This window comes from Mesocricetus auratus, unplaced genomic scaffold (assembly GCF_017639785.1).
Source record: "Mesocricetus auratus isolate SY011 unplaced genomic scaffold, BCM_Maur_2.0 Super-Scaffold_100691, whole genome shotgun sequence".
NCBI lineage: Eukaryota > Metazoa > Chordata > Mammalia > Rodentia > Cricetidae > Mesocricetus > Mesocricetus auratus.
Window position 1 is genome coordinate 52,770,353 of NW_024429267.1, and position 25,528 is coordinate 52,795,880.

The 25,528-nt window shown below is 45.2% G+C and overlaps 1 protein-coding gene across 2 annotated transcripts in view; it reads left to right on the forward strand.

The window, feature by feature from the left end:
* Positions 1 to 25,528, forward strand: part of Gadl1 (glutamate decarboxylase like 1) — a 186,943-nt gene that overhangs the window by 45,728 nt on the left and 115,687 nt on the right. For both annotated transcript variants that reach the window (XM_040740152.1, XM_021230088.2), the window contains exons 3-9: positions 3,691 to 3,817; positions 7,338 to 7,428; positions 10,746 to 10,852; positions 11,592 to 11,707; positions 17,786 to 17,865; positions 17,999 to 18,053; positions 22,966 to 23,082. In XM_040740152.1, coding sequence (XP_040596086.1) covers positions 3,691 to 3,817; positions 7,338 to 7,428; positions 10,746 to 10,852; positions 11,592 to 11,707; positions 17,786 to 17,865; positions 17,999 to 18,053; positions 22,966 to 23,082 — 693 coding nt within the window. The remainder of the gene's footprint in view (positions 1 to 3,690; positions 3,818 to 7,337; positions 7,429 to 10,745; positions 10,853 to 11,591; positions 11,708 to 17,785; positions 17,866 to 17,998; positions 18,054 to 22,965; positions 23,083 to 25,528) is intronic.

Genomic DNA, 25,528 nt, shown 5'->3' on the forward strand with positions numbered 1-25,528 from the left:
TGCCCGACCACACCCCTCCCAGTATCATGTCATCACCATCCTTCTCTTCCCCCTTCCTCATTTCTTTTCAGAACCCAATTACTCTAATTTGTGCTGCCCTATGCTCCTGCCTGTAGGGCTGGCCACCCGCTGGAGCACAGGCAGCCTATCAGGATGCTCACCCATGGAAAGAACTGGTCTCCTTCATATATATCAGCTGCCAAGTTTCCTCAGCTAGTACTAGAGTCTCAAGAGCCCCTCCCCAATCTGTACTGGAATCTTGACTGATTTGATTTGTTTTTGTTTTTGAAATATGATCTACCCATCCCAGGCTGGCCTCAATTTGTTCTGTCTTCTCTCAGCCTCTTGAGTGCTGGAATTATAGGTGTGAGGCACCATGTCTGGCTGAGTTTGTACCTTTTTTTTTGAAGCTAGGCTTTTTTTTCTTATCAGTAATTAAATATTAACTGAATGCTAGCTACTTGAAAGGCATTAAATTGAGCCCTTGAGGAAATAAAGAAACATAAGACAAAGGGCCAGTTTCAAACTGAATTTACAATCCAACAAGAAGGGTACATTTTCATTTGTAAAGTGAATAGGGCAGTCCCTGTGAGAGTGCAGGGAATGCTGTAAGTTTGGGGAAAACTTCTCAAAAGATCACAGAGGAGCTGACCCATTGGGAGCAGAGAGTAAAGGTTAAATTAGTTTAGGAAGCGGAGAGAAGTTGCTTTTGTGGCTAAGGACAATGTAAAAAAACAAGCTGGAAAACACACTGGCAGAAGGGTAAGACGAGCAAGGTATTCATTCCTCTTGTGGAAGAGACCGGAAAGGAGAGCTGACAAAAAAGACTCATGGGAAATTAGGTGGGAAGGGGGCATAGGACTCCCAGTGAAGGGACTCAGCGAAGATTCCCAAGGTGGCTGATGTGGCAGATAGGAAAGCTCTCTGTCCATCTGGAGTGAGAACAAGCTATCTGGGGTTGGGGCCACCAAATGAAGTTTTTCAGACACTATCTTATTCTTACTGAGAACCATCAAGACACTGTTAAGATGGCCTGCGGTGGCATGCCACATTCTTAATGACCTCACAGGTAGATGTTCATTCCTAGCCACTTTCCAGAAACGGGCATTGAAGCTTATATTCAACAAAACATATCCCTTTTGCTTTGCTTTGTGTCCATCATAACAGTACAGAATATATAATCTCACCACTTGGGAGCTGGAGGATCAGGAGTTCAAGGTTGTCTTCATCTACATAACAAGTTCAAGGACAGCTTGGACCATAAGAGATCCTGTCTCCAAAAGGTGGCAAGGTGGCAGGGAGAGGTTGGTGAGGAGAGCCAGGGCAATAGTGAGGTCAGTAAAGTACTTGCTATGCAAGCATGAGGAACCCAAGATCCGTCCAAGGATCTGTATTTTAGAATATGACATGGAGGTTCGTGCTTGTAATCACAGCACTGGGAAGGCAGACATGGGAAGCTGCCTGGAGCCCTTTTCTAGTCTAATTAGCAAGTTCCAGGCCAGCAAGAGAACTTAACTCAGGCGGTAAGAGGAGGCAGCTCAGAAGGAATGATGACCCAAGCTTGTAGATTTCTGAATACTCATGTGCACACATGTACTGTCACACACACACACACACACACACACACACACACACACAAAGATCCAGATCAATTCCATATTCCCCCAGGTCCCCTTGTGGTCCCTATAGTCTGCCCATCCCAGCCCCTAGTTCCTGCCGTCAATTGCTCTTGCTGACTCTATAGCTCCTGGGCCCAGGAGATCATGCGGATGGATTCCTGTCATAGCAGCTTCTGAGACAGTTTTCCCTGGTCAAAGTTCCCTTGAGACTCATGTGTGTAGCTGTGTGCGCCCATGGACACTCCTGTGGGCGGTCTCTGGCATGCTCGACTCACCTCTGTCTGACAGGGAGGCTCTATGGGAGTTGAATTTCACACCTCTCACACATCTTGCTACTTCCTCTGCTTCCCATCTCCCTGTCCTCCCCCCCCCACTCCTTGCATTCCCTGATCTCTCAGCCTCTCCTCCCCTCTACCACCAAGATTTTAAAAGATGTCTGCAGTTCCTCCCTCAGCTTTTTCACCTCCTACCTCTTCACTCCATCAAGATCTCTCCTCCACACCCACCTCTCCAGTCACATGCTGGTGCCAAGAACACCTCCATGGTGATGAATCCCAGGAGGGCTTGTTGCTCTTTAATTTGGCTTCTCAGCATCATTTAGCAGCAGACCCTTCTTTTAACGCTCTTTTTTCTTGGCTTGGGCCCCTCTGTGCTCTCCTAGAAGGTCTGCCTTCTCCTCTTGTAAGCGTTCTCCCAGTCAGAGGTCACCCATGCTGTTCCTTAAGTGCCAGTGTTCTCTAAGGATCCCTGTAGCTTCTTTCAGAGCTTTGAGCACCTGCCCCCCCCCACTTACATCATCCCAGGAAGCCTAGAATTATGCCCCTGATCCTTCCCAGGAGTTTTATGAAGCCCACCTTGATGCGGATTTCTCTCTCTGTTTACTCATTCATTTGCTCCACGTGTCTCCATTGAGCATGTTAGAGTAAACACACATAAGCCTCATCCTCCCCATCTTCTCCTAAACACACCCTTCCGTGACCCCATCACCATCATCAGACTGGTGTCCTGATCCATCTTTATGAGGAGCCGTGAGGCAGTGATGAGCAGGCTCCATGGATGAACCAGCCAATGCCGCTGCCCCTGTGGAGACTATGGAGACCGTAACAGATGAGTGACTATCTTGGTGATACCTGCTACCGAAAATAAAAGAGTAGAAGAAGTTAGGGAGAGTGATAGTGACTGGGTCGTGGTCGGGTGGGAACGTTAAGAGACAGAATTGTCGTTGAGAAATAATTGGAACATGTCAGCAAAGACACAAAAAGTGAGGGAGTTCACTATGAAGAGAAGCCAGTGAGAGAGACACATCCCAGGCAAAGGAAGAAGCGTGTGGAGGCCCCAGCAGTATGTGCAAACCTGGTATGCCCAAAGAAGGAGGCAAGTAACCCAGGGGGTAGGAGTGCCAGCGAAGAAATGCAGGCATAGGAGCTGCCCAAGTAGAATGGATTTGTGTCTTCATAGCTACTTCTACTTTGAGGTGGTATTGCTCATCGGTAGAGCATTTGACTGCATAATTACTTCGACTTTGACCTTGATGACAATGGTGAGTCGGTGAAGGTATTTGCACAGAAAAATACAGTAATGGCTTGAGGGAGAGAGGCCCACTCTGGCAGCTGGGCTGACAGACCGAGTGGGGAAGGAAGAGAGTGAGCTCAGGGAATAGTCAGTGTCCACTTACATTGCTGGCTGCCTTTTTCTTCCTTCTGATTCTGCTGTAGTTGCAGCATGCTTGCATGACATCTTAGTGCAGATGGCCTCACCTTCCATCCCATGATTTCACCTAGAGCACTCTGTGACTCATCCCTGCGCTCAGCCCGGCTCACTCTGTTCTTCCGTGTGTCATCAGTCTGATGCTGGTTCTCCTAGGGAATCTGAATGGCCCTCTCTGGTCCCAGCTGGATCCACACTGCTCTCACAATCCCTTTCGAGATGGCTTGCAGCCTCAGCGGGTTTACATCCCCATGTCTTCTGATTCTTTGGAGCTACCTGGGGGCAGAGTCCTGTCTCCTCCAATATCCCCATCCTGGAGTCTACTGGGAGTCTAGTTAACTATGAGCTGTCACTCAATCTCCAGGTGTGTGAGTGGCAGCCCCCTGAGCAACTGAGGCAGCTCCTTGATCTGGAGATGAGAGACACAGGAGAGACACAGGACAAGCTGCTGAAACTCTGCCAAGATGTCATCCACTTCAGCGTCAAAACCAGTAAGGCCTTGTCATGCCCATGACCTATCCCTGATGGTGGCCTCTTAGTAAAAATGATGATGTCAGTGTCTAAGGAACAAGAAACCTGGGTCAGAAGAATCATGGCTTTGATGTAGATTTCTACTTGGGTCCCTCTAATCCCTAATGCAGCTTTGTTTTCAAGGCCAAAAAACCTGTCATGGCATCTGTAAATGTCAGAGCCCTGCAAACACCAACCTTCCCTCGTCAATCTCCCTCCTCCATTTGTAACCAAGATTGTATACTGAAGTGCCTATGACTAGTTATTAAACTGGCAAGTTATTGTGATTATATGACTATGTTACAGGACTCTAATTTTTTTCCTGTGGCCCAGGGTATGCAAAAAGAAGGAGGAGGAGGAGAAAAGAAAGAAAAGGAAAGGTCCAAAAATATAGATTTATTTAGATGTTGGTTTATTCTTGGCAACTACTACTTACCAACTCATTTGATCCAATCTGGCAAAATCAAAATAAAAGGTAAAAAACCTTTAGGATGATATCAGAAAAATATGATGGTTGTGGATATAGTTCTGTTAGTAAAGTGCTTGCTTGCCCAGCATGCACAAGGCCTTGGATTCTTCCCAGCATCGCATAAAGCAGGCATTGTGATGCACACCTGTAATCCTAGCACTCAGACCGAAGCAGGAGGATCAGAAGCTCAAGGTCTTCCTCAGCTACATAGTGAGTTCAAGGTCAGCCTGGTCTGCTTGAGACTCATTCTCAAAAACTAAAAAAAAAAGGTAATAGTAAAAGGAAACCCAGTAAATGTTGGGCTTTGGTATGATTTCACGTGGATGCTATTACTATTCTGACTCTCGGTAAACAGTGGCATTTTGTCATTAGCCTGATTGTTGCCACAGGACAAATGAAGATGTTTCTGTAAGCATTTGGATGGATTGAATGGGATGGACAGGGATGGATTATGGTATTAGGGAGCCAAGGAACACTGAGTGTTACAGCTTGGATGGAAAGGTATCTGGCACTCGGGAGCCAAGGAATACTACAGGTCACAGTAAGCATAGCAGCTTACAGCCTTGCTTCAGGGAAAGGCTTCTTTAGTGTATTAGCTCTGCTCCGGCAGGAGAGGGTTTCCCTGGTGAAGCTGTTACAGAGAGTATAACAATTTCATTTCGCCAGGAGAAGGTTTACCCAAGCGAAAAGTGTTACAGTCCTACTATGCTCTGCTCTACCCAGGGTAGTCTCTGCTCCTGTAAAAGGTCTCATCCAAACCTCATTCAAGAGATTTATTGGGAGGGAAGAATCCAGGAGAGTGTTTGTTATCTGCCACAGTGGTAGAGGACAGTCAGGCAGCATGAACAGCCACAAGCTGAACAGAAACAGTGTTTATATAGGGATTCTGAGGGGGATGGATTGGTTAGTTTTCTGCACAGGGTTAGGGTCAGATTTGGCTCTGGTTTCAGGGCCAAAGTGTGTTTCTTTCTCTGGTCCTTTTTAGCCTTTTGGCTCTAGTTTTAGGGCCAGGGTGTGTTTCTTTCACTGGCTCTGATTCCAGGGACAAAGTGTGTTTCCTTGGCACCGGTTTCAGGGTTAGGGTGCATTTCTTTGTTTCTGGTTGCAGGGCCAAAGTGTGTTTCTTTGGCTCTGCTCAGGGTGTGTTTCTTTGGCTGGACCCTTTTCCCTACAGTTTCAAAGTGGGGGGAGGGGGGCTGACTTTCTAAAATACACACATTTTCCTGCACTGAGAAGGTAATCTGGTGTCTTAATCTTCACAGGCATTATGCTCTGTGAATTCTGACATTGGACTAAATTTAGTGAAAAGAAAGCCATAAAATCCTGGCTAAAAATAATTGGATTAAGTTCCCTTGGGAAAGCCTGGTGCATATATCTAAAACTCAGAATTTCCTAAGCAGGGATGCCTACTTCATTATTATAGCTCCTGTCAGACGTCTAGAGCGACATTTACTGCAGTAGATTGCTTTCAGTTTGCTATGTATTTTCCATAATGTTACCATGGAAATCAATCATAAATTAACACAGAACTTTTAAAAATCCCATTAAAATTACTTGTAGCGATGCCTAGTTGTCTCTGCCGGATCAGAGGGAGTTTTCCATGCTTTAATTGAAGAGGCATTTGCTTCGATTTGGGTTTTCTTCTTTATTGAACCCATGGTTGAAAGAGAGAGGGAAAAAAAACATTAAATTCTATAACCAAACCAGTTTCCCACACATTCTGAATTAGAAAGGCCCTCTGTCTTTGCGCTTTTTTGTCATGCTGTGTTTCTTATGCCTAAGAATGTCAAGCCAGTTAGCCTGGTATTTGGTGTGAATATTCACACTTGGAAAGCTGGGGACTTAGTGAGACCTTTTAAATGAGGAGAGAGATGGGGAGAGAGGGAGGAGGGGGTGGGGGGAGAGAAAGACCAGACAGGAGTTCTTACTCCATGATGGAGTTTTAAAAGCTGGGGACTTTTATGAGACCTTTTCAATGAGGAGAGAGATGGGGAGAGAGGGAGGAGGGGGTGGGGGGAGAGAAAGACCAGACAGGAAGTTCTTACTCCATGATGGAGTTTTAAAGGCGATGGCTTTTGAAGTAGGTTGAATTCTGAAGTGTCTGAACTGAGTGACGAGTCACAGCTGGTACCCCATCTGCTTCGTGACAGACAAGCTGTGCAGCAGGAGGAGCAGAAAGGCCACTCCTGGACTGCCACTGTAGGCCACAGTAGAGGCTGTGACACTTGGAGGGACTATGCTAAGACCTGTTTCTCAAGGGCTTGGGTGGAGGTAGATGGCAGAAGAGAGCAGGCTCTCTCAGCCTCTCAGTTCACTGAGAAACCTTGTCTTGGAGAAAGAGTTACGCCAAAGCACCTCATGGGTGGGGATGCGGTGCCTTTGATTGCTTGCTTGGACACAGGAGTTCAGCCCTCCTGGATCCCAGGCTAAAAAGCCAGGTGAGGCTTTTCACACCTGTAACCCCAGCTCTGGGGAGACAGAGATGGGTGGGTGAGGTGGCCCCACTTGCCAGCCAGTCTAGCTAAGTGGGCAAGCTTGAGGTTGAATGAGAGACTCCTTCTTAAAACAAAGGTGAAGAAAAGCTAAGAAAGACACCTTCCACCAACCTCTGACCTGTATAAGCACGTACACACACACTCACACACACACACACACACACACACACACACACGAATATGTACACAAATGCACACACAGAGAAGGAACTTCAGCACTTGCCCTTGTATACGTGCTGATTATTTTGAAGACTGAAATCTAATACAGTGCACAAACATGACTCATTCAGCTTATAGCAGAGGAGGCTCAGACCATTTGTAGAACCCAGAGGGCCCTGTGCCCCTGCCCAGTTGAAAAGCCCCTCCTTGAGGCGCCAAAAGCTTACCTCTGTTCTACAGATGTCTATGCTGATTCTGAGTGGCCTTTGGGTGGAACCACACTGTGCTGACCTTTATGTGGCTAGCTGCTCTCCTAGTCTGGAAGAGCGATTGGTGCTTCATTGCTGTGTACGTGAGTGTTTTGTTTTCCATTTACAGACCATCCAAGATTTTTCAACCAGTTGTACGCTGGCCTCGACTACTACTCCTTGGCAGCCCGGATCATAACAGAAGCACTGAATCCAAGCATGTAAGTGCCATGTGACTGGAGCTTAGAGATGGGTGTTAACTCTGTGAAAGTTTGTTTGGTAAATTTCACTGGAATGATTTGTTTGGCAGTGTAACCATTAGAAATGTCATAGTCCTTGGACTCCAAGCCATATTGGAGAGGTGTTTTTGACAGGTGGAGCTGTGAGATAATGCCAGGCATACCTATCAATCAAACAGAGGCGAGACCTGGTTAAGCAACTCTCCAATAACTCCTGCATAAGAAGCCATGTCTATGCTAAATATTAGAGACAGGATAAAAACAAGCCTTGGGCCAAGGAGATGACTCACTTGGGAAAGTGCTTGCCTCACAAACATGAAGACACCCAGAACCCAAGTATGATGCTGATACCCTCTTGTAATACCAGCTCTGGGATGGAGACACGGGCGGATCCCTGAGATTCCTGGCTAGCCAGACTAGCCTACTTGGTGAACTTTAGACCAGTGGGAGATCCTGCTTCAAACAAGTAGATGGCTCCTAAGGAACCATGCTGGAGGCTGCCATCTGATTCACACACACACACACACACACACACACACACACACACACGCACGCACGCACGCACGCACGCACGCACACACACACATACATACACATACATACACACACACACACACATGAACACACACACACACACATGAACACACACACACACACACACACACACACTTTTGATGCTGCCCTTAGAAATGATGAAGTCTGGTGAAAGAAAGATACATACTAAGTGGCCTTAATGAGGATGGATGTAAAATTCAAATTCATACTTGAGAGAAAAGTGTGTTATATTATAAATATAAATGGAGGAATGCTTCCTGGTTAGTCCCAGAAAAGTCTCTGAGAGAAGGTGACAGCTAAGAGAAGGATGTGTAAGAGTTAACGTTGTGAAATTGAGAGGGACACGTTCCAAGTGGTGGCAGCAGCATGTATGAAGGTCCTGTGGTGGGAGGCAGAATTCCACAGTGAGTGCAGCATGTTCAAAGGTTCTGTGGTGGAAGGCAGCATGTTGCTCTATGTTGAAAGGTCAGTGTGGGTGGAGCCGACAGAGTGACAGGGATTAGAGTGGAAAACCAGGCCAAGAAGACCAAGAGAAGAAATGTGCTGAGCACGTGAAGCATGGGAAGCCCTTGAAAGTCAACATTATTTGGTGACATTTGCTGTCCAAAAATTTTTTGCTGAGGGATCGGGAGATGACTCAATGGGTAATCGTGACAACCTGAGCTCAGAATCTCTGAATTCACATAGCAGCCAGATGCAGTAACACAAATGTCTAGAACCCAGTACATCTGTGGGAAATGGAAGGCAGGGACAAGACGATCCAAAAGCTCCTGGGACCATTAGCCTGGCTTAAGCTGGGGTGTCTCAAAGTGCCATCTGACTTACACACACACACACACACACACACACACACACACACACAAACACACTGAATTATCAGAGTAGACTAGATGGGATAAACTAAGAAGATATTTTCTTTGCCAAATGAGAGATGCTAGCAGTTTGGATTCTGACTGAAGTAGAAGTGGAAAGAACAGGGGAAAACAGGTTTAGAAGACAAAGCATGAAAGTAGGGCTCCATCATCACAGTGCTTGATGGGAAGCATGAGGATCTGAGTGTGAGCCCCCAACCCACTAGTAATCCCAGCACTGAGAAGGTGGAGGGAGCCGAATCCCTGGCACTTGGTGACCAGCCAGCATAGTCATAGTGGCAAGCCCAGGTCCTTGAGATAGTCAACCAAACTGAGAGCTATCTGAGCCTGGAATTCTGATAGGGATTTTTAAAAATATAAATGTAAAAAGAGACTGGGTGAAGAATGGTTAAATAGTAAGCATGGATGAGATTCTGAAAGCTATCTCCCACTTGGAATTACCTGGAGGACCCTCGGAGTCCAAGCAGACTAAAGAAATGCTGTGTGGGTTTAATGGCTTCAGTGAGTAGCCAGGGTGGAAAGCCACATCATAAGGGCAAAAGAGAGTGAGGAAAGAACAGGACTCGGGACCTTGGGAACAAAACTTGAAGATAACTAGCCTTTAATGATCAGAAGGGAGAGTTTCAGCTGTGATGGAGGAAGGAGTTGGGGAAGTCAAGAGTATAGGTATGGAAACCATGGGAGAGGACGTGTCCAGGACAGTGTGGTATTGATTAATAATCAAGGTTGGAAATGTAGCCCATTTTATGTTTAAGAGAGTGCTTGGCATACAGCAGGCACTACATAGTAGGCATTTGGTTCTTTTGCTTTTGTTCCAAAGCTGTTCCCTTCAGATGTTAAAATACTTTTATCAAAAAATTCTACAACTAGAAGTTTAAACACATTTTCTTAGGCTATGTATTAGATAGAGTATACACTTATTTAGATACAATTTAATGTAGTCACCTAATTATAAAGGAGGCTGGGGATATTTAGCCACTTAGTTATCTGGAGAGAGAGGATATTTACACATTACATAACCAGGTACTGTAGCTGATGAAGTCTGGGGTCCTGCTCTGGAGCTGGGAAGCTACTCTGGGTGGAGTTCAAAGGGCAGGTATATATTAAGCATATAGGATCAGCATGAGGGACTAGGGAGTAAGGGAAGAGAATGCAGGGAGGGGCAAGGTTGCAAGTCCGACTGTCATAAAGGCTTAGTGACAGTCTCCACTGACCCAAGAGAAATCTCTGCAAGGACCAGACATTAAGGTTGGAAGCCACAGGGAGTGTGACTGTAAGATAGCTCCTTCAGCTGAAGTGATCCTAAGAAGGTCACCATAGCAAGGCTCTCCGATGACCTAGGCTGGCCTAGAGCAGGAAATCAGGACAGCGAAACCATCACACAATGAGAGAGACTCATGGAACACTTTCTACCTGTGTAGATAGAGCTACTGTGGCAGAAGAAGCCATGTTTGGGTCACAGAGCACCCATGTAGAGATAGATAGTGTGCTCACGGTAATGACCCAGAGAAACATGGTTACCAAGACAACAGCTTCTCCTTAGTTAGTATCAACAGCCATCATACTAAGTATTCCAAGAAAGAAATGGCCATTTCCCATGGCTGACAGACGATACTCTGCCCTCTTCTCCCCTCCTGGAATTGAAGGTTCCTGAAGTAGCTGGCAGAAGGCCACCAGCTATGGACAGTTAAACCATGTCTAATGGTATCACCGATGGAGACTTCTCCAGTTCCAAGGGATAGATCTGCAGAGACTCCCTCCACTTGGCAGCCATTGGGTTTCATGGAACTCTCCCTGTGCATTTCTCTCGGGACCTCAAAGGGATGTTCTGACTCTAGTCATAGAAGTGAAGTGTTTTTTATATCTGTCTAGTTATACGTATGAGGTGTCCCCAGTGTTTCTGTTAGTGGAAGAGGCGGTTCTGAAGAAAATGATTGAATGTGTTGGCTGGAAAGAAGGGGATGGAATATTTAACCCAGGTGAGTACCACTGGTGACCTCCATCACCCTTCCACTCGGAGCATCTAGACATCTATTCAGTTGAGGAACCTCTCCTTGCAGACACGCACATGACCAAAAAGTTGGCTTACCGTGGATCTGACACCTTTTCATAGTGTGATTGAAATTTGCATAAATGCCAAGTCATGATATGCATACTTAACATATGAGATGTCTACAATTTAGGACTTACATGTCTACACGTGAGACTTTCAACTAGCAAAAAGGAATGCTTCAGCTGCTGGGAGCTTCCAAAGATACGTTTAAGTCCTCTATGTGGTTCAGCAATGCTTCTTCAGAAGCTTTCAAAACCACTTTGGTTTAATCTACAGTGTCTCTCTACATGGAGACGAGCATGTGTTTCCATTTCAAGTTCACCACGAGGTGACAGAGAGTGTGACAGACAGGGTGATATAGACAGCACAACTTCAGATGCTCCTCCTAAATTTCAGGGTCAAAGGCTCAAAGTTTTAGTTTGGGGGAAAAAGTCCTAAGCCAAAAGTATAGGCCTAAATTTCCCTCTTTTTTGAAATAAAAAGTTCGGAAATTGTAGACATCCAGGAGAATTTAAATGGGAAATTTGGGTTGTTTGGGTACCTCCCACAGTAAGTTTTTGTTAGACTAGGGTAGTCCTAGCTGTCCAATGCTTCCCAGTTTATTTGCTTCTTTGGGTGTTAAGACTTCATGCTGTAAATTTAACATTTAAATTTTGTCTTTGCAGGTGGCTCAGTGTCCAATATGTGTGCTATGAATTTAGCTAGATACAGATATTACCCTGATGTTAAGGAGAAGGGTCTGTCTGGTTTGCCAAGATTAGTCCTTTTCACATCGGCAGAGGTAAAGCATTATTTTTGATGATGGATACATTTTTCCTCTTGAGAATGTGTTATCCAAGAGGGTTCATTTGCCTGAGGATTCCTGTTGCAATTTTTATTCTATCTGAGTGTGATTGATATGCTTACATTATTCTGGTTTTGTGACACCTACCCCCCAGGCTACTCAGTTTTGGTGCAGTAAGTTCATTGAAAATTTGTAGTCTGACAACAGGGTGTTCACACTTTGACGACATATCTACCTACCATAACCCTCATACCTGAGGCTCAGGGGACATCATAGAAGGGGAGTGGAAAGAGTGGAAAGCCAGAGAGGATCAGGATGTCTGCCACAGACCATATCTCCTGCATGTAACAGGGAGCTGCACCCATGATCAAGTGTCTTGCTTTATTAGGACTCAAATCTGAACTGGTATCAGATATGTTCTCTACTCACAAAACCATGCTAAGTTGTTTTGACTGAATAGTGAAAGGGATTTTTATCTTTCTTTTCAAGGTAGAGAGGAAGTCAGGGGGCTTCAGTAACCACTGATGTCACACACACCATAATCAATCACACACACACAATCACACACACACATAATCACATGCACACACACAATCACATGTATACACACACACAATCACATGTACACACACACACACACACACACACACTGATACACACACATGAAACCATGGTTCACCAGAGTTCTTACATCTTACTTCTCTGTCCCCCGAAGTACAAGGTAAGGATATGGATGAGCACAGGGACATTGAGCCAGACCATCCAGATTTAATTCCAGTCTCCAGCACACATTATCTGAGTGATCTTGACAAAGGTGGTTCCCACCTTTGGGCTTTGCTTTCCTAATTTGTGAAACTGTGTATCAGTTGCCTTTTCTCTCCAATTAACCCCATATCCAGCAGCCTGGAATTGCCACTGTGTGACCGATGCTAAGCCTGCCAGCACCTGAAAGCTGTGCCATGCATGGATGGGCTCTTTTACATAACTGGTACAGGAGTGGACCAGCTGGTGGTCCCAGTGACTCCTCTCTACCCTGTGTATCCAGGGCATGGCACGCCCCAACAGTTCAAGTGCACCCAAGAAAGCTGGGAACACACCAGCCACTGAGTTCTAGAGTCAGAGCTGGTGCGCTGTCAGCATGGGCTCATTTTTGTAGCAGAGCAAGACATATCTCAGCTCCAGATCCCAATGTGGAGAAAGCAGAATCTGATGTGGAGTGTGTCTATGTAAGGTCTCCTTGAAAAGGGTCTGGAGTCAAGGATCCCTGAGCAATGGGTCCATGGAAGCAATCCAACAGCCACACAGTGCTCTCTGAAGAGGACCTGGTTGCAAAGACTGAATGGGTTATTGCCTGTAAAGTGAGATCTGACCTATATCAGAAGAAGTAGCCATTATCAATGGGAAGACAAAGAGGCATCCCAGAGAGATGGGTATAACTGGATGGTCCAGATTAAGGGCTGTCGTATCTGAAAGAGCCCTGTGTATTTCCAGTGGGAACCTCTGCTCATTCTCAGATCGAGAGCTTGAGGTGGCCTCCTATCCAAGTACTAAGCAGGCCTGGCTTTGCTTAGCTTCCAAAGTCAGACAAGACAGGGCACAGACACATGTGCCTTGAAATTGGAAAATGGAATACTAGGACTGGAGGAGTAAGAATGGGAAGGAGGATGGTTGTACCGGCAGGGAGCAGTTGAGGAGCAAGACCCACCAATCAAAGCATGTATGAAAAAAACGTCAAGAGGGGACTTGTTACTTTTTATCCTATTTAAAATAGAAGAAAACAAAACAAAGCAAAACCAACAGGAAAACATAAGTAAAAGCTGAACATTGTCTGAGACTTCCAGATGGTCTTTTCTGGGCATTCATTTTTCTCTAAGAGAAAAAACGTTACTTTGTTTTTGCAAGTTTGTGCATTGGGGGGCTCTCCCCAACGAAAACCCTAGCCAACAGTGTTGTCTCCCCCCACCCCCACCCGCCTTCAGCTCCCCAGAGAGAACCCTAGCCTTCAACTCTCGCTAGCTCTGAGCTGACAGGAGAGCAGGAGCCAGGGTGACAGGCCCCTTTCAACACTCAACCTGGGGGATACCTCACCATCAACATCTTACCTCGAGCACTGTGGCACTGTGGTCCTTCATGAGCTGTGTCTTCTGTAGGCAGAGGAGAGTGTCTGTAACTGTGAAAATACTTACGCACCTGACGGGATAGGGCTCCCCCCTCTCTGCTGCAGCCCAGTCTATTTCAGACTCTGGAACCCAAGTCATTGGTGACACGGTGCTGCGTCACGGTGCCGCTTCATCGATTGGGCAGGCTGATGAAACCCTGCCCCTGCCTCTGCCCCATATCTTTCTGCACTTTCCATCTTCGCTTGGTTTAACTCTTCTTCACTAGAGTCTTTTCCTGGAAGAGATGCCCCAGAAAAGGGAAAATGTGTGACTGGGGCTGAGAGTGAAGATGGAGATGGGGATGACCACAGGTCCAGGTGAAGGGGGTGAGAAGACACTGGACTGTCAAGTTGTTATGAAGCCAGAACTGTGTGATCTTTCCAGGCTCCCAGGAGACAGAGGTGGCTGACAGGCCAGCAGAAATTGGGTCCAGAAAACCAAAGAACAGGATGTGAGCCCCATCTCTGTGAGCTCACTTTTGTCTTGAGTATCTGTCCATAGATTCAACCTTTGTGTCGTGATTATTATATTCATAATCATTCTGCAGTTTCTTCCTTTCCCTGCTTGGGGTCAGAGCATCTGCATTACTTTAATTTCCATTTTAATGACCATTGCTTACTATAACAAATCAGCCCACTATTAAATTTAAAAACAGAATTACTCAATGGTGTGTTTAGTAAAGTTCTCAAGGCTAAGGGTAGTCACTGTTGTACATCATTGTTTGCTTTTAGGAGTTTAGTTAATGGGCACTCAGAGGCCCACAGTTTCTCTGTGGTTCGATCAGTTTCTTTTATATTTTAACACTGCCCCACACCTTGGCATTCCTATCTTGCACCTTGGATTAGAGTGCATACATCTAGCATAGAAGGTATTTCTGCATACTCCCGTTTATGTCTGCAAGATCATCCCAGTAGACTCCTGAGCTGTCACTAGATCCACAATACCCTTCCCAGTGCTGAAAGGAGATCAAGCAAAAGGAGACATTCAGAGAGAAGTCATAAAATTTTATATTTGTGACTCAGCTGGTACTTCATTGTGAGTGTCTTGAGTACATAGTGATCATGGGATTTGGAGGGTTATGAGCAGAGCAGATTATTTTTAGATTCAACACAAAACAGAGCTCACTGCCTGGCACTACAAGATGAGGGTCAAAAAGAAGCTTGACTTCCAGGCAGTGAGCTGTACCTGTTCTTCCTAAGCATGGCTGGGGCTGGGGAAGAAAGTGAGTGGTGTAGGATGCTTGTCTCAGGGCTTGTCCTCCTACAGTCTTGCACCTTCGTGCCTCCCCGGTGAGCTATTTTTCCTGAGGAACGTGTGAACTAACAGCTACCCACCTGAGATAGGGCACAAATGACACAGCAAAGAAACAATGCCACGTCGTCTAGCTGGTGAGCCAGTGGACTTACTGGGGTTACTTAAAGGAGTGTGGGTGTTGCACGCAGGAGCATGGGTGCCGCCAAAGTCAGCAGCATCCTGGAAAGACCACCCAGCATGGGCTGAATCCCTGGGGTTGGCAGTCAGGTGACTCAACTGCCTGGAGAGTCTCTTCTCCTGGCCACAGTCAGTGCTCTTATCGCTTCGAAGGGGGACCTCATGAGGCGCCTAAGTTTCAGGAGCTCTCTGAGTCTTGTTGGTTTTCCTTACTTCCTGAACCTTACGGGAATGTGGGAATGTTTTCATCAGAGGAAATAGCTACATGACATACTCTGAGCCCTTTAAGGTGTAGTGTAGGTCATGAAGGGGAAAACCATCCTTCTTAGCTGAACCTAATAGCATTAGGAATGGGACTAATTTTATGGCCTTGGAGAAATCTCCAGAGTCTTTCTTCTCTCCCTCCCTGAAAAATAACAGTCATAAACTCTGCTCTCCCTACCTGAAAATTTGAAGATCAAATTAGTCAGCACTAGACCCATTGTATTCTGGACACAGCACACACCATGGTGAAATCAGCAATTCATCATGAAAGCCAAGATCACAGGGAAGACATTCAAGGTCACGAATAAAGCATCCTCGCAAGAACCAGAAAGTGAGACTTCAGCTCAGGGCTGACTTTCATGTTGGCATTCGTTTGTTGCTTCATCTTTGTGGAAACTGGTACCCACTAGGGTGGGTATGCCTTCTGTAGATTTACAAAGCCTATGGGGAGTCTGGGTTTTAGAATGCCAGATTTATCTTTGTTAGTAACAGGAACAACCACTGTTTACTTCAAAATGCACTTACTACTTCTCAGGTTAAGCCATCTAGGTTTTCCCTTCCCCCTCAACTAGTCAGCCTATCTGAAGGGTCACTGTTCTTTTTCCACATCCAGGGCCCATTTTCTCCAAAAACTCTCAGATGTCTGGCTTTCAGTTGGTTAGCAGGCCTTTAAAAAAAATCTGTCCCTGTGCAGTTGAGAGTGATACCCGGTTGTTCCTGGCCCTGATGTCCTTGACCTGGTCCATGACCTTTCTTGTGATTCTGAGTCTAGAGTTTTCTCAGCAGTGCATTGGCTGGAGACAATGTGCTGCTTCTCATGGGGGAGAGGCCTGGGATGCTTGTTTCCTTACAGTCAGACGTCACTGGGGCCGGCTAGTATTTATCATTAGGGAATCAATAGCTGTTCGGCTGGCAGAGCCTACGTCTCTGGTGAGAAACAATTCACCTTGACTGTGTCACCTTAGTTACGGCAGGCATGCTACCTCCAGCCAGCAAAGGCTGCTGTAGCCAGCAGACATTAATTACACTTTTTATGTACGTTATTGCCGTCTGATATGCATATGTTCTGTGACACCCTGGAACAAATGCATTCTGCAGGCACTTGGGATGTGTCCTGCTTGATACTTGGAAATTAATTATTTAGGACGGTCTCATTTTTTCCTGATGGCACGACTCCTTCTGCATTTTATTTTTGCAGGGTTTAAAAAAGGAACCTCCTATTTGACAAAAGGAGGAAAAAAATTACCACATTTGAGGGAATATATCAAGTGAAGTGTGAAGGCATGACTATTCTTTTAATGCATTCATCCCCACAAATTAAAGTTACTTTTTTTTACAGTAATGTTCCTTATTGCCTTTTTTTCTGGCATGGAAAAAAAAGTGAATTGACTACCTGTTCCCCTTTATACACAAAGAAGAGCATTTTCAATGTTTCAGTGCTAATTATGTTGCAGGCTTTGAGTGGTAAGAGTGAAAACTTAACCATCTCCGGTCTTTCCAGCATTTGTCAACAAGAAATAGGCTACACCTGTCAGCACCAACTACTGACTTCATTGAGGCCATGCTGGAGTACAATCATTACCTTCCTTGTCACATTGGCTCCTGTGATGTCAGCCATATTCCTATAGGTCTAGTTTCAGCCTTTCCCTCCAGGTTATACAGTTGGTCAAATGCCTGACCTCTGTTTATAACCCATCATTTCCCCCCTAGGAGATAATTAAGCCCCCCTTGTCATTTTTGAGGTAGCATCTTGTCTCTCCTCAGAGGGTTTGTAGTCAAGAGTAGACTAGATTCTAAGCTTCCACAAGCTCACCCGTAACAGTAGTGTCAATGGAGACCTTTCTTAATCTGACAGATGCCAAGAGCCTCCAGTCACCATGTCTTGCCATCCATTTAACTGAGTTCGCATGTTAATCCATTTCTTTCAGTGATGAGCTGATGGCATAGCCTTTATTAACAGTGCTTTCTGGATGGGCAAACCTCGACTCCAAGAGTTCATTATTCAAGGTTCCAAAAAAAATGCCACTTTCTCTGACCCTGAAGTCAACAGTCTCTGCCACTGGTTTAGCAGCTCAGTTCAATTATGAGTTTTTTCTTCTATGCACTCATGTTCCAACGATTGTGCTTCACTATAAAGACACGCTGTGGTTTAGATAATAAATAATACATGCTCCATACTCTGTATTCATCACTGTCCCTCCCCTATCACCCCTTAATTCAGTGTCATTACTCCATGAAGAAAGCAGCCTCCTTCCTTGGGATTGGCACACAGAACGTGTACTTTGTGGAAACAGATGGAAGGTAACAAGGGCGGGGGCAGGGGCAGAAGACTTATGGGCCAAGGTCGTGGGTGGAGGAAACCGTGCTCTGTGAAAGCAGTTGTGTTGCCTGTTAAGTACTGGGCATAACTGAATGTCTTAACTCTATCCCTCAGAGGTAAAATGATACCCGAGGAGTTGGAGAAAAGAATCTGGCAAGCAAGGAAAGAGGTGAGAGTGAGGGATTGAAGAGACGGGGATGGGATGGACATCTGCCTATGAGGCGGAGAATAGCAGGGAGAATGGCGACCACCAGCAACGTTCTACGCGTGGGTGAGAGAAGAAAGTATCCCGCAGTTAAAATAGGGGAAATTGGTAGCTGCCTTGCATACGTTCTGTTTCCTGGTGCAAGGCTCTCCACATTCTTGGGCGTTCTCATTCCTGGTGGCCAGAGTCTGTAAACACTGGTGTCATGACATTTAGGATTCTTGGCTAGATTGCCCCTAAAGTTGTAGCGAGCCCTCGTGAAGAACTCCAGTATCCCATTTCTTATATAACTCCTCCTTCTGGAGGCTCAACCATACCCATATGTAGTGCTTTTAGGGTGGGGCTCCACCTCTCCCTGTCCTCATTGGGTGCACTGCATGGTCTAACACTTCTGTGCCAGAACGTTCTATCTTTCTAAGCTGCTTGAATAGAGAAAGCCTGACCATGCTTACCTGCTGAGACTCAGCAAGGCTGGCTTTCACACAGGTTCTGAAAATGTGCCTGGCTGCTCAGTTCACCCGATTACTTCTTGCGCCCAAATGCTTTCTTTCTACTGTTTATTCCCATTCAACCCCCCCTCCCCCACTGCTAATGGAGCTAAGGCCATGCTTTAAATGGCTGGTTTATGCAAATACTCTATTCTCATAGGTGTTTGCGTTTGAAGATGGATACATTCATTACTTTAAGCCTCAATATTATATCTCTGCTGTTATATTCATCTATTCAAACTTCATAAAATTACTTCACCCTGGGGTATGCTAAATTACCATATTTGGTGCAGAGTCTATACTGAAAATTTTAAACATTACATTTTATTTGTTTGGAGAGAGGGGGCTCATGTCATGGCTCACATAGGGAGGTTAGAGGACAGTTTTGGAGTATTGGATCTCTCCTTCCACCATGTGGGTTCTGGGCATTAAACTTAGACTTTCTGACTTGGCAGCAGGTATCTTTATTCTCTGAGCCATCTTGCTGGCCTTGGAGTCTCTGCTTAAAAGTCTGGTAGCATTGTGGGTACACTGTCTTCAGATGTGCTTCCTCAAGCCTATCACATATCTCTCTAATTAACATCTTAATACTGTGTAGGCATAGTCAGTGTCTGGGGTTCCCAATGTCACACTCTCACTTTGGGTAAAATTCTCCAAAATACTGTCAGGTGTTTTGTTTTGTCCTTTTCTTCATTTTTTTTGTTTTGTTTTTCTTACTGTGAACCTCAAACACTTCCTTTTAGGATTGCTTTTTTACTACCCAGTTTTCTCTTGAAAGGAACTTTGCTCATGTGAGGCATGCTCCATGGGGATGGATGCTAAGGATCTTGCTTCCATGGGCTGTACTCTCTCTCCCCCATTCCTCTTCCCTTCTGTTCCCTTCCATTCCCCTCCCCATCCCTTCCACTCATTTCTTCCTTTCCTCCCCCTCTCTGTCTGTCTATCTATCTATCTATCTATCTATCTATCTATCTATCTATCTATCATCTATTTATCCATCATCCGTCTGTCTATCTATCTATCCATCTGTCTGTCTATCATCTATCTATCTATCTATCTATCTATCTATCATCTATCTGTCTGTCTGTCTGTCTATCCACCCATCTACCTCTGTTCTTTTACCTTTCTCATTGTAAATGGCTGCAGACACCTACAGAGCAGATGTAGCATACCTCTCACCCTCATCATGCACACCCAGCACTCAATGAGACAGTTAACTTTCTCCTCCACCTCTACCCCAGCCCCTTCTACCACTCCAAGATCTGTCTGATACATACCCCTGGCATAGTTCCATTGATCGATCCATAAATAGTTGAGTATATCTCTAAAGTAGATGCACTCTTAACTTTTTAACTAGTACTACAATTATATTTAAAGGTAATCACTTAGTATAATCAGATATTAAGTCTATATTGAAATTTCCCTTTACTTTTAAGAACAATAACTGGCTTATTTAAGGAAGCGTTCCCATAGGTTTCTATGTTATGTTTGGGGGGGGTGGTAGGTCAGGTAAAGTTTGCAAATTCACAGCTTCTTCCGCCTCTACTTTTAAGCCCTGAATTGATGTGGGGAAGCATCCATGTCCCTGGGTTTATAGCTCACATCGAGGCTGAGAGACTAGTTGTGTCTCCTCTAATGACCTTGCTCCTCTGTGGGATTCAAGCAGGATTTCTTTCCATGCTTCACATTTTGTCCTTACTTGGGGAGAAACCCTGCTTCTTCTGTGATGACATTGATCAAGGGAGCTTAGCATTTCTGGGGTCCACCCACCCACCATCCACTATCAACTCCCTGCTCCCCCCCCACCCCCACCCCCCACCTCTGCCTCTTGGATTTGGCTGCCATGGTGACCATAGGCTGAAGCATTCTTTCTTTATGTGACTTGGGAACTCACTCTCCTGCTCCTCCCTCACTCGCTGGCCCGCCTTCTACTACCCGCAAAACTGCTTCCTCATCACTAGTTTCCCCAAGGAAATGATATTCCTAGGCTAGAAGGATAAACACTTTCTTGTTTGACCTGGTTTACCAATTCTCATCGGGTAGATCATTTCCCACCCTCCCTTAAACACAGCCTCTTGTGTTAGTGTCATAGCAATTCATATTTCTAACATAGATGATTTGATTCCATTGTAATCATTACTTATTTTCTTCAATTATTGGTTTGTTTTGATACCCCCAAGTGTAGGAAACTGACATAATTCTGAGGCTGAGAACCCCAGAATGGAAGTTTGTGAAAATGGAAAATTGCTTCAGGCACACTGGAAAAGAGGGCAGCAAGGACACAATGGTGTTTCTACCGGGTTTCCTTTGAAGTCAGTGCCTACATGGGCATGGATTCTTAACAACCAACTGTGCATCCATTTGGAGACAATACCACATGACAGGAGGCTCCCCTGTGGTCCTCTGTGGCTCAGACCTGCTTGTCTGTGTTTCATTCTTATTACTTCAGACACAGGGAGCTGAACATCACCACGGGTTTTTGTGCTGGGGTTGAGCTCTCTGAGCCACGGCGAGCCATTAAAACATCTTTGCAGTGACTTTGCTTGATACCATTATGAAGACAGTACACACTACAGGGCACCAACTAAGTAGCTATTGACCAGCTCAGGAAGCAGCACCACCAGATCTTTCTGAGGTAGTTTGAGCATGAGTGTTTGAAGTGACAACCTTTCTCATGGAATGCAGCTCCCAGGTGGTATGTGATCAATACTGTTTCCCTGAACATTGTAGTTAGTGGCAAGAGATGAGGGAGGAGGAACACAGAGAAGGCTAAATCCACACATAATCATGTAATTCCTGGGCCTGTTTAAAAAACCATATGACTTGACAGGTAAAGAGAACTCATTAGAAACTTCTACTAGCTTACATGGGTATTTTCTCACAATTGTCAGACCATGATTTAGTGTACGGGGAAGAGCCCACCAGAAAAGCTACCTGAAACAATTTTTAGTGAATAGCTTCTTGTATGTTGCTTTGGATGATTGATGTGACTCTGTTCTCATTCTGTTTAGGTCACTGACATGATAAAGACTTAATCAATTGTGGTTGAGTACAGGGGAAGAATTCCCCAAGCTCATGGCTCCCCAGTGGGGGCTCTGTCACCTCCTGGCCTGGCTCTGAAAGGGTTGGGGTAGACCCAACCCTGTGTCACAGCTGTCTCTCCAGATGGCAACTGGATTCATTCTGTGCTGTCTCTCTGACTCCTGGGCATCTCAGTTGGGGGATGTGGGCCCAGTGGCTTTGCTCTGTCCCACTTTCCGTTGAGAAATAACATCTTTCTATCAAAAGGTCAGTTAAGTTGTAATAAGTTTGGTTCAAACACAAGTGCCCACAGCACTCGAGGAGATAAGAAGCTATTGCAATAACAATGAACTTCACCATAAAAGTGAGGGGAAGTTGACTCTAAGTGAGAGCAAAGTTTTCAGAGGAAATAAAATGTCAGGAGTGTCTTATACCTCAGATGTTTTGAAAACCTAGAGTCCTAGCTACCCACAATCCCACAGTTGTCTGTGAGTTGTCTCTGTCACAGTAAGTAACACGCCTCTGCCACCATGCTGGCATTGGTAAGCTTGGAAAGATCCCTTTCTCCCTTTCCTTTACCTGACTGGCACGAAGCCTGCTGGTGTGTACACCGCGCCTGGCTAACTTGCTTGTGATTGTTTCTCATCTCCGTGGTGCCCATCCTTCCCTTGCCCGTGGTCCACTGACATCTGCTCAGGTTACACGATTCAGGCATCAGCTGCGAGAGGAGGGCACCGAGACAGGGATGAGGCGGGCCCTCTTTCCCATCGTGTGCCGTGATTTATCCATGGCTGGCCCATATGGGCCACGCTCCCCTGTGACGTTGCCTCCGTCTCTCTGTTCACAGCTTCTTCTGTGTCTGCATTTGGTTTTACCTTTGCCGGGCAGCTGTATTTACTTAGATAAGTGGACAGGCCTGCATGGTTCAGCCCAGGGGCCAGAAGGGGCAATGAAGGCTCTGTAGAAACCCAGGCTGTCTCCTCAAGAGCAATCAGGAAACCCACAGAATGACAGTCTGTCATTACCTGTGGGTTTGTCTACTTTGGACCTGGGCCAGCACCAGAAAGAACATAAACCTGACAGACAATGCAACCGACAGGAACTGACAGGAATGATCTTGACTGCAGCTGTTGATCTGGACCAATGGAGGCCCAGGTTATAGCACTTTCTCCCTGTCTTCAACCTAGCTATCATGACCAGAGGCCACACAGTATGGAAGTGCCCAACACTCATTGAATCAGCCATGATGACCTCCAAGGAGGCCCCGTATGTGTCCAGATGCATAATCCCTGTGTTTACCAACTTACAACAGGGCAGATCTCACCATGATGGTGACAATTCTCTTTGCGATTGGTTTCGTTCCTCAGGGGGCAGTGCCATTTCTTGTCTGTGCCACTTCTGGTACCACTGTGCTGGGTGCCTTCGATCCCCTGGATGAGATTGCTGAAATCTGTGAGAGACACGCCCTCTGGCTCCATGTAGATGTAAGTTCATCTGTGTGTCTGTGTCTGTCTAAATTCTAAGTCCTTCCCAGCTTCTCCCACTTCCCCAGCTTCTCCTACCTTCCCAGCCAGCTTCTCCCACTTACCCAGCTTCTCCTACGTTCCCAGCCAGCTTCTACCTTCCCAGCTTCTCCTACCTTCCCAGCTTCTTCTACTCTCAGGATCTAGAAGCTCCCTACTTTCAGTTGTGCTTCTTATATGTCATTTCTTTAAGGTTTTCCGAAAATTCCAGGAGCTCAGATCTGTTTTGGCTTTGTTCTCTGAATTCCATAGGACTTTCTCCTTTCCTGTGAGCCATCTGTTTTGGTCCCCTGAGTCAGTGAGATGATGCAATATTAGGGGAACAGTGACAGGGGAAGCAGGAAGCTGTGATTCTAGTTCTAATCTGCATGATCTCCCTTGTGCTCAGCTCTGTGTTTAAGTTGCTTCACTTGCATGGGGGAGATGGCTGATAAAATCTGGAGAAAATATCTTCCAGCTATAAAATTATATGATTCCAATCAGTGAGGAAAATGCAAAAAAAATCCTACATTATATAATTGTATGTCTTAATTAAAGCAGGTTTTAGCTGGATACATAATAGATAATTGTTTGGGGGAAACTGATATAATTTATGTTCTTCATAATTTTCCAACTTAAAGGGGAAGATTTTTTTCTTATTCATTTCATAAGCCTGAGGTTGTTCATAATACATTTTCCTCTGAGCTAACGGTAATTGTTATTAAAGGTCTACTTATTCAGGGTTAAGTAGTTGAATTCACCAGCTAAGTGTGATTGACATGATTTTTCATTTCCTCCCTTCCCTACCATTCCTCTTCTCTCTCCTCCCCTTTCCTTTCTTCTCCTCTCCCTTTCCCTTTCTTTCATCTCCCTTCTCTTTCTGCTTCCTCCATTCCAGTTCCACCCTCCCCTCATCCTCTCCTCCCTTTCCAGCCTCTGCTTTGTTTCCTAATTCCTACCCCTCCCTTCCCTTCTGTTTCCTTGCACTCTCCTCCCTTCCCTCTCCCCCGCTTCTCCCCACCCCTCCCTCCCCTTCTCCACCTTTCTTTTTATTCCCTCTCTTCTTTCCCTTCCTCACTCTCTCCCTCTCTGCCTCCTCTCCCCTTCTCCTCTTTCTTTTCCCTCCTTCCCTTCCCTCCATCTTTCTCTCCCCAGTTTCTTCCCTTCTCATCCCCCACCTTCTCTTCCATTTTTCCCTTCCCCCTTCCCTCCTCTCTCTGTATCTTTCCTTCCCTCTTTCTCTTCCCTCTGCTTTCTCTCCCCTTCTCCCTTCTTTCCTCTTTCCTTTTATATGAAGACAGACATCTGTGCATTTGAGTATAGCTTAGACGGTTGAACACGCTCACAAGGCTTCAGTGCATCATGCTGGGCACGAGAGTCGTCCAGGTCTTCCTGATCAGAAGAAATACGTAATAACTTGCTGAACAGAAGATGACCAAGCATTAAGGAGATATCCCTGCATATAATTTTATAGCTCAGAGCATTTTATTCTTTGGAAGTCAATTGGGTATAGAATTATCTAGAGAGAGCACTTGAGTCCTTAAGGTTTTCACTAAGTAGATGGTAATGTTTTGTGAAGCAGACACAAACGTCACAGGCGTGAGTAACACACCAATAGCAATACTTCAGGTGGGTTCTTTCTGCTTCGCTAAATGGAGCTTGAGTGTTCATATCTGTTCACTTTTTAACTTCTGCCTTATTGATTTTTATCATCTTAGAAATGCGGTAACACTTAATGTCCTCAAAGATAATGTGAAGTGAGCACTTTTGTTAACCACGGAGATGAGGAGACAATTGAATACATCAGCATTCTTCTTAAATACTTCACTCTCAAGAGAAACATCAATACAGTTATAAGTTTATGTAGAACATAGCTACAGTAGCTTTGAAATTAGAAATGATCTGAAGAGACTTGTATGGCTTGGTTAGAATTTTAATTTATAAATATGAACAAAAAGATGTTTGTTTAGTTTTTTTAGTTAGAGTTAAATTTTGAAGAAAATACTTTATTAAGATAATATATAAGCTACACCTGCTTATTCTGTTTGCACACAGTAAACATTTAGCCATGAGCATTATATTAGATTGAATTTGACAACAGCCTCTCTGAATAGATGAGCCATATGGAATAAAAGAAACAAACATATCCTAATATGAAGACAGTATTTACTCACCCTTTATTGTGGCAGGTGTATAATCCATTGGACAGTTTGATTACCATAGAATGTAACTTATCTTTAGGAAACTTAGTATACTATACACAGTTCATTAATATTAAAAGTTACCATGGTTGTTTTGATTTCTGATACATTTTTAACAGAATTAAATCCATTCCAGTTCTGTGGATGTCTCCTCCCATTCTTCCTCTGGAGGAATGAATGTGAGACTCCCTGAAGGCTGGTCACCTCTGAAGTGGGGGCTGGTGGCC